The sequence below is a fragment of the Somniosus microcephalus genome, unplaced genomic scaffold, assembly GCF_052327205.1.
Source record: "Somniosus microcephalus isolate GS21.2 unplaced genomic scaffold, FLI_Smic_1.0 unresolved_chr1, whole genome shotgun sequence".
NCBI classification, from domain to species: domain Eukaryota; kingdom Metazoa; phylum Chordata; class Chondrichthyes; order Squaliformes; family Somniosidae; genus Somniosus; species Somniosus microcephalus.
In genome coordinates, this window is record NW_028225179.1 from 148,685,073 (window position 1) to 148,698,101 (window position 13,029).

At 47.1% G+C, this 13,029-nt stretch overlaps 1 protein-coding gene across 1 annotated transcript in view; it reads left to right on the forward strand.

Moving 5' to 3' along the window:
* The first annotated feature begins 1,019 nt into the window (after positions 1-1,019).
* Positions 1,020-13,029, forward strand: part of LOC147096228 (regulator of G protein signaling 3-like) — a 102,600-nt gene continuing 90,590 nt past the window's right edge. Inside the window, exon 1 of the mRNA XM_085975078.1 lies at positions 1,020-1,549. Within this exon, the coding sequence (XP_085831204.1) occupies positions 1,088-1,549 (462 nt within the window). The 5' untranslated portion in view covers positions 1,020-1,087. The remainder of the gene's footprint in view (positions 1,550-13,029) is intronic.

Here is a 13,029-nt window from a genome sequence, read left to right on the forward strand (position 1 = left end):
TGTAATTTGGGAACGTGGCAGCCAATTTGTGCACAGCAAGCTCCCACAGACAGCAATGTGATAATGACCAGATCATCTGTTTTTTGTTATGTTGGTTGAGGGATGAATATTGGTCCTGGACTCCCCCGTGACGGTTTCAGAAGGAACTGAAAGTGCAATGGTTAATCAGTGAAGGATCTGTCCCAGTACACATTGTGCAGGTCAGATAAAGTGTTCTGTACCGAGGGAGCACTGCACTGTCAGAGGTGCCATCTCTCGTATGAGACGTTAAACCGAGGCCCTGTCTGCCCTCTCAGGTGGATGTAAAAGACCTCACAGCCACTATCTGAAGAAGAGCAGAGGAGTTCTCCCCAACGTCCTGGGCCAATATTAATTCCTCAACCAACATTATTATAAGACAGATTATCTGGTCATTATCTTATTGCTGTTTGTGGGAGCTTGCTGTACAAAAATTAGCTGCCGCGTTTCCTGCATTACAAACAGTGACTACACTTCAAAAGTACTTCATTGGCTGTAAAACGCCTTGGGATGTCCTGAGGACATGAAAGCCGCTATATAAATACAAGTTCTTCCTTCCTTCCTTCCTTCCTTCCTTCCTACTGTCCTTCCTTCTGTCCTTCCTTCCTTCCTACCTTTTGTCCTTCCTTCCTTCCTTCCTTCTGTCCTTTCTTCCTTCCGTCCTTCCTTCCTTCCTACTGTCCTTCCTTCCTTCTGTCCTTCCTTCCTTCCTTTTGTCCTTCCTTCCTTCCTTCCTTCCTTCTGTCCTTTCTTCCTTCCGTCCTTCCTTCCTTCCTACTGTCCTTCCGTCCTTCCTTCTGTCCTTCCTTTCTTCCTTCTGTCCTTCCTTCCATCCTTCTGTCCTTCCTTCCATCCTTCTGTCCTTCCTTCCTTCTGTCCTTCCTTCCTTCTGTCCTTCCTTCCTTCCTTCCGTCCGTTCTGCCTGGATCTGACTGCTTTCCATTTCTTCTTTCAACAGATGTTGAGGAGCCACTTTGGGAACCTGCGCAAGGTGGGGTCGGAGGGGTGCCTGCTGGACTGCGAGTTCCTCCCGTGGACGCGGCAAATCCTCCGCCGTCGCAAGCACTCGATGGGCGACTGCCAGGAGGTGAAGGAGGGGACCAAGATGGCGGCCGCGCCCGGCGAGGAGATGGAGGCGCTGGCGGGGGCGGAGCGGAAGGTGGTCATCCCGGAGGTCAGGATCGAGAAGGAGTACAGCCTGAGTGTGGACACCCTGCACCAGCTGGCCGGCGACAGCTTCGACGAGTCGGACATCGACAAGAGCTGCGACAGCCTGGGGCCCGGCGGCCGGGACGCGGGCTACCGGCTGGGCGTGGAGGACCTGGGCATGTGGCGCACCTACAGCGACGGCAACCTGGCGCGGGACGGGGAGACACGGGGCTTCATGACCAGCAGCCAGCTGAAGAGCAAGCAGAAGACGGAGAGCGGCTGGAGCCTGCCCTCACCAAAGACGCTGAGGAAGGAGCGGGCGTTGGCAAGGGTGACCGCCGCCAAGGAACACCTGCGCTCCATTTTCACCGGATCCCGTAAGGTAGGGAGCAGAACCCGGTACCTCTACGGTAAAAGAACGGTGAGAAACAAAATGGGCCTCTTCTCCCTAGAAAAGAGCAAAGAGTTGACCCGATAGAGGTCTTCAAAATGAAGAAGGGTTTCGATCGGGTAGACGTGGAGAATGTGTTTCCACATGCTGCCCGCATCCTAACTCATTCCAGGTCCCGTTCACCCATCGTCCCCTGTGCTCGCTGACCTACACTGGCTCCCGGTCCAGCAACACCTCGATTTTAAAATTCTCATCCTTGTTTTCAAATCCCTCCATGGCCTCGCCCCCCCTCGCTATCTCTGTAATCTCCTTCAGCCCTACAATCCTCCGAGATCGCTGCGCTCCTCCAGTTCTGGCCACTTGAGCATCCCCGATTTCCATCGCTCCACCACTGGTGGCCGTGCCTTCAGCTGCCTTGGCCCCAAGCTCTGGGATTCCCTCCCTAAACCTCTCCACCTCGCTACCTCTCTTTAAGATGCTCCTTCAAACCTACCTCTTTGACCAAGCTTTTGGTCACCTGTCCTAATATCTCCTTATGTGGCTCGGTGTCAAATTTTGTCTGATAATCGCTCCTGTGAAACGCCTCGGGATGTTGTACTACGTTAAAGGCGCTGTATAAATGCACATTGTTGTTGTTTTTATTGTGGGAGAGTCTAAAACTAGGGGCCATAAATAGAAGATAGTCACTAATAAATCCAATAAGGAAAGACTTGCATTTATATAGCGCCTTTCACGACCTCACGATCTGTGGAACTAACTGCACACATGGAGTGGTTGAGACGCATAGTATAGAGGCATTTAAGGGGAAGCTAGCTGAGGGAGGAAGGAATAGAAGGATATGTTGATAGAAACATAGAAGATAGGAGCAGGAGTAGGCCGTTCGGCCCCTCGAGCCTGCTCCGCCATTCAATGCGATCATGGCTGATCATCCAAATTCAGTACCCAGTCCCTGCTTTCTCCCCATATCCCTTGATCCCTTTAGCCTTAAGAAATATATCCAACGCCTTCTTGAATATATTTAATGTATTGGCCTCTACTGCCTTCTGTGGTAGAGAATTCCACAGGTTCACCACGCTCTGGGTGAAGAAATTCCTCCTCATTTCTATCCTAAATGGCCTACCCCTTATTCTTAGATTGTGACCCTGGTTCTGGACTCCCCGACTATCGGGAACATCCTTCCTGCATCTAGTCTGTCCAGTCCTGTCAGAATTTTATAAGTTTCAATGAGATCCTCTCTCATTCTTCTAAACTCCAGCGAGTACAAGCCCAATCGACCAAATCTCTCCTCATACGTCATTCCTGCCATCCCAGGTATCAGCCTGGTGAATCTTCGCTGAACTCCTTCCATGGCAAGAACATCCTTTCTCAGATAAGATGACCAAAACTGCACACAATTGTGGTGTATGTGCCTTTAAGAGCAATTATGGTGTATGTGCCTTTAAGAGCCCCAGGTGTGCGTAATGCCGGTAATTGCCACTTGGGCTATATAAGCCTGTGTATTGTGTATATCCTTTAGAAACCCCCCCCAGACTTGCTTAGTAAATACCTATGAACCAATTCCTGTCTTCAGTGTCTTTATCTACACACGGACACTACAGTGGCGACGAAGTGGAAACGGACTTACCTGCAATTCGGCAGCACCTCAAGGACATCGATTCCTCCAGCGTCCAGAAGACTCAAGGAAGTAAGAGAAACTGTGGTTTCACCAGCTGGCCAAGCTGGTGACAGGTACTGCGCTAAACCGCTTTGCGGAACACCTCCGTTCAGTCCGTAAGGGTGACCCCGAGCTTCCGGTCGCCTGTCATTTCAATTCACCGCTCCATTCCCACTCGGACCTCACCGTCCTTGGCCTCTTGTACTGTTCCACGGAAGCTCAACGTAAACTCGAGGAACAGCACCTCATCTTCCGATTAGGCACTCTGCAGCCTTCCGGTCTCAATATCGAGTTCAACAATTTCAGATCATAACCTCGGCCCCTATTTCATTTTCACTTATATTTTTCCACTCCTTTCCTCCCCCCCCCCCCTTTCCTTTTGTTTCTCTCTCACACCTGGCAGCTATCTTTTGCCCTGCCAGTACACTTTACACCTAATCCCAGCCTATTACCATCTCGTCTAGCTTCTAATCTCTTTTACTTCTTTTGGTTCTTTTATTCTTTTGTCCGATCGCAGCCCTGCCTTCGATCTAGTTCCTTTTCTCTCCAGTTTTGAAGAAGGGTCAAACCCGAAACGTCAACTCAAATTTCTCTCCACGGATGTTGCCTGACCTGCTGAGTTTTTCCAGCATTTTCTGTTGTTATTTCGGATTTCCAACATCTGCAGTATTTTGCTATCGTACTGCGCTAATCCTTCCTGGGCGTCAGGCTGGAGCTCCAGCGGCGGGCTCTACAGCTGAGACAGGCAGCGAAATCGGAGGCAAGCAATAACGGACTGGGAGGGTGCACTCGAGAGACGGCCGGCGCGGCAAGCAGGTCAGCGTTTAGACCTCCGTCGGGAACGAGTCTCCAACAGTGAATAAACGGAAACCACAGTAAAACAGCGTTGTTATCGGTAGCAGCGGCGGGAAAGCGCGGGAAGCGCCATATCGTTGCTACAGAGAGAAAAAAAAAAGCGCGGGAAGCGCCATATCGTTTCTGAAATGCCTAAATCTGGTAATATTGAGGCTTTTGATGGCAAAATAGAAGATTGGACCACATACGTGGAAAGAGTAGAGGTTTATTGCACTGCAAATGGAATAACAGATGAAAAAAAAGCTTCAGTACTTCTGAACTTAATGGGCGTGAAGACATACGGGCTGTTACGAAATTTAATCACTCCAGCCAAACCAAAGGACAAGACTTTTAAAGAAATTGTTGATACCCTGCAGGAGCATTTAAACCCAATACCGCTGCTGATAGTGGAACGATTCAAGTTCTTCAAGAGAAATCAACACAAGAATGAAAGTAACGCTGATTACCTAACCGAATTAAGAAAGCTATCAAAGTACTGCCAATTCGGAGCAGGACTATCGGATTATCTTCGAGACAAATTTGTTTGCGGTCTCTTAAGTGAAGGAACACAAAAAAGACTGCTTTCTGAAAAAGATTTAACATTGGACAAAGCTTTCAGTATGGCTGTATCATACGAAGCAGCAGCAAAAGGAGCTGCAGAGATACAACAAGAGACACAGGACTTCGGCACCCATAAAATGACACAGGAGTTCGGAAGATGTTATCGCTGCGGCAGATCCACCCATAACCAGAGGGACTGCTGGTTCAAGGGTAAAGCATGCAGGCAATGTGGTAAGATTGGACACATTGCACGGGTATGCCAATCTGAACAAAATAAATCCACTGACAGAAAACAAAAAATCAATAAAGAAAAGTACAGGAAGGTACAAATGATGACGGACAATAGCTCCGAAGACCAGAATAGCGATAGCGACTCCGGAAACAAGAGACTAAGCTGTCTCAAATTACATAATGTACTTGCCAAAGAGGATTACCAAACCATTTGGGTTACCCTCACAATAGCAGGGTCCCCAGTTAAAATGGAGCTAGATACAGGATCAGCTCTAACCGTAATAAATCGACGAGATTACGAGAGGCTATTTTTGCATATACCTCTAAAAGACACATCCATTATCTTAAAAACATATACGGGGCAGAAAGTCTACCCCAAAGGAAAAATAAGGGTGCCTGTGGTATACAACGGCAAAGAAATACAAAAGTTGTATTTATACATTCTACAAGATGGTGGTCCACCGTTGTTGGGACGTGAATGGATAAGGAAGATACGTTTAGACTGGCACTCCATTCAGGCACTGACGGTGACCAGTAAGGAAAAAAACAATGATGACATCATACCTGAACGATTAAAAGACATCTTGGCCAACGCCAAAGAAGTGTTTCAAGAGAAACTAGGAACCTTGAAAGGCATCACCGCCTCAATAAAAGCGGAAGATACAGCAATTCCAAAATTTTTTAAGGCAAGACTGGTGCCATACGCAATACGTCCGGCAGTCGAGGCAGAGCTGAAGAATTTGGAAAAGGCAGGCGTATTATCCAAAATAGATTGGAGCGAATGGGCAACACCCATCGTTCCAGTCATGAAAAAAACATTGAAAAATAACTCTGAGGAACAGAAAAAAATGTGCATCTGTGGGGACTTTAAGGTGACTGTAAACCCGGTCCTTCACACGGTACAGTATCCTCTTCCGAGGATAGAAGATATTTTCGCCTCACTATCCGGAGGGAAACGTTTCACAAAAATTGACTTGGCACAGGCATATCTACAGATGGAGGTTGAGGAGACCTCTAAAAAGTATCTCACAATAAACACACACAAAGGCCTGTACCAGTACAATCGACTGGTTTTTGGAATAGCATCAGCTCCAGCTATCTGGCAAAGAGCTATGGAGCAAGTCCTGCAAGGGATTCCGGGGACTCAATGCTACCTAGACGACATCCTTATAACAGGAGAAAACGACAACGAGCACCTTGCCAATTTGGAGCAGGTGCTCACTAGGCTGAAAGAACGGGGCCTACGAGCAAATCGCCCCAAGTGCGAATTTTTCCAAAATCAGATATCATATTGTGGCCACATAATTAATAATGAAGGGTTGCATAAGTCACCTGAAAAAATTGAAGCAGTTATAAAAGCCCCAGCACCTGAAAATGTTTCACAATTAAGGTCATTCCTGGGATTAATAAATTACTATCATAAATTTTTACCGAACTTATCAACTATTCTACACCCTCTTAATGATCTTCTACAGACAGGAGTGATTTGGAAATGGAACGAAGACTGTAAACGTGCCTTCCATAAATGTAAAGACTTAATCACATCCGAGAAAATTTTGGCTCATTACAACCCATCACTACCAATCAGACTGGCGTGCGATGCATCCCCTTACGGCATAGGAGCGGTATTGTCCCATAGATTCCCTGATGGCTCGGAACAGCCGATAGCTTTTGCGTCACGCTCATTGAACTCAGCTGAGCGTAACTATGCCCAGATAGACAGGGAAGCACTCAGCCTGGTATGGGGAGTGAAGAAATTCAACCATTACCTACACGGACAAAAATTTACCTTGCTGACTGACCATCAACCCCTCATCTCCATATTCAACCCTAAAAAAGGTGTCCCCATTATGACGGCACAAAGACTACAGAGGTGGTCCCTTTTTCTAGGGGCACACCAATACAACATTGAATACAAAGGGTCAAAACAGCATGGGAATGCTGACGGTTTATCATGCCTACCGTTGCCAACGATAGAAGAGGCACCTACAGTAGACCCAGTAGAGATATTCCACTCTACCATAGTGGAATGTCTACCGGTGACAAATTCTGCCATTGAAAGGGAGACAAGAAATGACCCTACTCTCTCACGGGTCTACGATTTAACAGTGAAGGGATGGCCAGCACATGGCGAACCACTGTTGCCAGCATTCTCGCAAAGAAGAGAACAGCTGTCAGTGTGCCGAGGAACCTTGATGTGTGGATCCAGAGTGCTGATTCCACCCAAACTCCAGGATAAAGTGCTAAAGGAGCTTCACGAGGGGCATCTGGGTGGAGTGAAAATGAAGAACCTAGCTAGGGCATTTGTATGGTGGCCAGGTATCGATGGAGACATCGAAGACATGACCAAGAGCTGCCTAGGATGCCAGAAGGTCCAAAATGCTCCGCCACAGGCCCCTCTACATCCATGGGAGTGGCCCTCATCTCCCTGGCAAAGGGTGCACATCGACTTTGCTGGTCCATTTATGGACTCAATGTTCTTAATCGCAGTTGATGCACACTCCAAGTGGCCGGAGGTAATAAAGATGTCCTCCACCACCACGGAAAAAACCATCACAGTATTAAGGACCATATTTGCCAGGAATGGGCTGCCGGAGCAGATATGTTCTGATAATGGACCGCAATTTGTGTCCGAAGAATTCAGAAAGTTCTTAAAGAACAATGGGGTAAAGCACTACACGTCCGCCCCATACCATCCCGCCACCAATGGATTGGCTGAAAGGTTTGTCCAGACCTTCAAGAAGGCCATCAAGGCCATGAGTAATGAAGACATAAAACTTCAGCACAAGGTGGATAACTTCTTATTTGCATATAGGAATGCAACGCATATGGTTACTAACCAAACTCCCGCCATGATGTTCTACAATAGAAACCTAAGATGCCGGCTGGATTTGGTCAAGCCCAACATCCGAAGGGACGTGGAGAACCGGCAGTTTCAGGGCATGAATGAAAGGCCAACTAGGGCCTTCCAGATAGGCCAACCGGTTTTTGCCCGGGACTACCGTACCGAGAAATGGCAGCCTGGAACTATCTGCACACGATTAGGACCACTGATGTATACCGTGGACATCGGAGAAAGCATAATAAGGCGCCATGCTGACCAAATCATCAAGTCATCCGAAAAGGGACAACCTACACCACCACTCTATACATCTAACGATGAAGTAGAGATACCCATATCTACCTCCGATCCGGTGATACTGGAGCCCGATGAACCCGACACTGGCCTTCAAGCCGAATCAGCCTTGCCAGAGGAACCTACTACACCACCAGAAACTACTACACCCCCGAGGCATTATCCGGACCGAGTCAGGAAGCCTCCTGAGAGACGAACTTATAATTAATTAATACAGCAATGTATATTATTTTGCATATAACATGTAATTAATAATTACTTAAAATATGATGTACTAGTTAGCTAGAAGGGGAGGAATTGTGGTGTATGTGCCTTTAAGAGCCCCAGGTGTGCGTAATGCCGGTAATTGCCACTTGGGCTATATAAGCCTGTGTATTGTGTATATCCTTTAGAAACCTCCCCCCCAGACTTGCTTAGTAAATACCTATGAACCAACTCCTGTCTTCAGTGTCTTTATCTACACACGGACACTACAACAATACTCAAGGTGTGGTCTCACCAAGGCCCTGTATAACTGCAGCAAGTCATCCTTGTTCCTGTACTCAAACCCTCTCGCTATGAAGGCCAACATGCCATTTGCCTTCTTAACCGCCTGATGCACCTGCATGCTTACCTTCAGCGACTGGTGCACAATAACACCCAGGTCTCGTTGCACTTCCCCTTCTCCCAATCTATTGCCATTCAGATAATAATCTGCCTTCCTGTTTTTGCCACCCAAGTGGATAACCTCACATTTATCCACATTATATTGCATCTGCCATGCTTTTGCCCAATCACCCAACCTGTCCAAATCATCCTGGAGTTTCTCGGCATCCTCCTCTCAGCACACACGCCCACCCAGCTTTGTGTCATCTGCAAATTTGGAGATATTACATCTAGTTCCCTTGTCCAGATCATTTATATATATTGTGAAAAGCTGGGGTCCAAGGACCGAACCCTGCGTACCCCACTAGTCACTGCCTGCCACTCGGAAAAAGACCCGTTTATTCCAACTCTTTGCTTTCTGTCTGCCAACCAGTTCTCTATCCAAGTCAGTACCTTGCCCCCAATCCCATGTGCCTTAACTTTACACGCTAATCTCTTATGCGGGACCATATTGAAAGCCTTCTGAAAGTCCAAGTACACCACATCCACTGGTTCTCCCTTATCTAATTTATCAGTTACATCCTCAAAAAATTCCAGTAGATTAGTCAAGCACGATTTACCTTTTGTAAATCCATGTTGACTTTGTCCAATCCTGTCACTGTTTTCCAAGTGCTCTGCTATTACATCTTTTATAATGGACTCTAGCATTTTCCCCACTACCGATGTCAGGCTTACCGGTCTGTAATTCCCCGTTTTCTCTCTACCACCTTTTTTGAATAGTAGGGTAACATTAGCTACCCTCCAATCCATGGGTACTGTTCCAGATTCCATTGAATGCTGGAAGATGATCAGCAAAGCATCAACTATTTCTAGGGCCACTTCCTTAAGTACCCTAGGCTGTAGATTATCAGGCCCTGGGGATTTATTGGCCTTCAATCCCAACAATTTCCTAACACCATTTCCCTACAAATATTGATTTCTTTCAGTTCCTCCCTTTCATCAGACCCTATGTTCCCCGACATTTCTGGGAGGTTATTGTGTCCTCCTTTGTGAAGACGGTACCAAAATATGTATTTAATTGGTCTGCCATTTCTTTGTTCCCCATTATAAATTCCCCTGATTCTGACTGCAAGGGACCTACGCTTGACTTCACCAATTTTTTTCTCTTCACATATCTATAAAAGCTTTTACAGTCAGTTTTTATGTTCCCTACAAGCTTACTCTCATATTCTATTTTCTCTTTCTTAATTAATCCCTTTGTCCTCCTTTGTTGAATCCTAAACTGCTCCCAATCCTCAGGTTTACTGCTTTTTCTGGCCAATTTATATGTTATCTCCTTGGATCTTATGCTATCCCTAATTTCCCTTGTTAGCCACGGTTGAGTCACCTTTTTTGTTATATTTTTATGCCAAACTGAGATGAACAAATTCTGTAGTTCATCCATGCGGTCTTTGAATGTTTGCCATTGCCTATCCACCGTCAACCCTTTGAGTGACATTCCCCAATCAATCCTACCCAACTCGCGCCTCAGACCAACGTAGTTTCCTTTATTTAAATTGAGTACCCTAGTCTCTGAGTCAACAACTTCATTCTCCATCTTAATGAAGAATTCGATCATATTATGATCGCTCCGACCCAAGGGGCCTCATACAACAAGATTGCTAATTAATCCTATCTCGTTACATAATACCCAGTCTAAGATGGCCTGATCTCTGGTTAGGTCCTCGACATATTGGTCCAGGAAACGATCCCGTAAACACTCCAGGAATTCCTCCTCCACAGTATTGTTACTAATTTGGTTAGCCCAATCTATATGTAGATTAAAGTCACCCATGATGACTTCTGTGCCCTTATTGCACGCTTCTCTAATTTCCCTTTTAATGCCAGCCCCAACCTCCGCATTACTGTTTGGAGGTCTATATACCACTCCCACTAAGGTTTTCTGCCCCTTGGTATTTCTCAGTTCTACCCATACAGATTCCACATCATCAGAGCTAATATCCTTCCTTACAACTGTGTTAATCCCTTCTTTAACCAGCAATGCTACCCCACCTCCCTTTCCTTTTTGCCTATCTTTCCTGAATATTGAATACCCTTAGATGTTGAGTTCCCAGCCTTGGCCACCCTGGAGCCATGATAGAGCAGATAGAGTGAGATGAAGTAGTGTGGGAGGAGCCTCGTGTGGAGGATAAATGCCGGCACGGATCTGATGGGCCGAATAGCCTGCCTCTGTGCTGTAAAATTCTACACAATGTATTTGCACAGACATATATTAGAACAAGCAAGGCTTTGCCAGGAGTGGCTAATGAGGCAGAGTGCATCATTCAAAATAGAACACCACCACCTCCAAGTTCCCCTCCAAGTCACAGACCATCCTGACTTAGAAATATATCGTCTGATCCTTCATCGTCGCTGGGTCAGAATCCTGGAACTCCCACCCTTATAGCACTGTGGGAGTACCTTCACCACACGGACTGCAGCGGTTCAATAAGGCGGCTCACCACCACCTTTGAGGGCAATTAGGGATGGGCAATAAATGCCAACCCTTGCCAGTGACGCCCACATCCCAGGAATGAATAAAAAAAAGGACTGGATGAGAACCTTGAAAAGGAAAAATGTGAAAGCAGATGGGAAGGGCGAGGGAAACAGGATTAAAGCGGACGGGAGGAATGGTTCCTCCACTTGCCAACAGGGCCTCGCAGGCAGCGAGCGGTCAATCGGAGAAGTCCGGGTGTTTTAACGTGCATGATTCCCGAGGGATGGAGAGAATTTATTTTCTGTCCCTTCCATCTTGGTGAATCGTGCACGTTAAAACATGAATGTAAAATTGCCAAACAAAATCACAAGTAAGAAAGACTTGCATTTATATAGTGCCTTTTATGACCTCAGGATGTCTCAAAGCGCTTTACAGCCAATGAGGTACTTTAAATAAAATGTAGTCACTGTTGAAATGTAGGAAACGCGGCAGTCAATTTTCACTCAGCAAGTTTCCACTAACAGCAATGTGATAATGACCAGATATTTTGTTTTGGTGATGTTGGTAAACATAGCTTATGCTAAGCTTATATAAAACACTAGTTCAGCCCCAGCTGGAGTATTGTGTCCAATTCCGGGCACATGTACTTTAGGAAAGATGTGAAGGCTTTGGAGAAGGTGCAGAAGAGATTTACTAGAATAGTACCAGGGATGAGGGATTTCAGTTCCGTGGAGAGACTGGAGAAGCTGGGGTTGTTCTCCTTAGAGCAGAAAAGGTTAAGAGGAGATTTGATAAAGCTGTTCAAAATCATGATTTGATAAATAAGGAGAAACTGTTTCCAATGGCAGAAGGGTCAATAACTAGAGGACACAGATTTAAGCTGATTGGCAAAAGAACCAGAGGCGACATGAGGAATAGTCTCCTTATGCAGCAAATGGTTAGGATTTGGAATGCGCGGCCTGATAGGGTGGTGGATACAGATTCAATAGTAGCCTTTGTAATGATATCAGCAAATAGTGATGTTATTTGCCTGTTTGATTATGATGCCTTACCAGCATGTTTGCAGGTATTGATTACTTATGCCTGACCAGCAGAGGTCATGTGACCGAGACAAGCAAGGCAGTTTAGTTTAGTTTCAGTTTCGTTCTAGAGACATCACTAGCATGATGTCTCCTGTAAATGCTATATAAAGAGTTGAACAGACTTTAGATTAAAAGACATTGGCCTAGAAATTGGGTTTTGGTTTAGCCAGGGCTTTAGCGCCGGAAGTTAGTGCCGGCGCTACGTCCCCCTGCGCGCGCCAAAAATTCAGCAGGGCCGCGCCCAAACGGCTGCCGGCGCTACTGAAGGGCCTTTGCGGCGGTAAATCGGCGCTAACTGCCGTTTCGCGCCGCAATTCCGGCGCTGCGGCACCCGATGCGGTGCGGCAGGCTCGGGAAGTGCAGGCCTCCTCCTTCCGTTAAGGAGGAGCTGCCTGCACCTGGCCGCGGCCCGCGCAAATCTGTCTAAAAATGAGCCCGGCACCTCGGACAAGTGCCGGGCTTGCATCTGTTCCGGGGGGTGGGGGGGAGAAGTCCAGGGAGGGAGCTGCGGGCAGGCGGCCGGCGGGAAAGCGGCCGGCCGCCGCGGGGCCTTTAATGCGCCGGCGCAAACTCATGCAAGACTCTGTTGCCAGAGTCTTAGTTGCGGCTGCCACGGGCGAGGCGGCCGCAACTGAATTTCGGCGCTAGGGCCCGTCGGCATGGCAACCGGGACGCTGCGCACACCGATGACGTCATCGGTGCCGGCGCAGCGCTACCGGTGCAACGCCGATTTAGGGCCCCAGGGAATTTTTAAACTGGCCATAACTCTGGCGCTAGTCCCTCTAGCGCCTCAAAAGCGGCGCTAAGGCAACTGAATTTCTAGGCCACTCTCTTTCATAAATGTCTCGTCATTGAACTCACAAAGAAATCAATACATGGTGTCAGAAGTGATTGAAAGAGATGAAGAGAAAA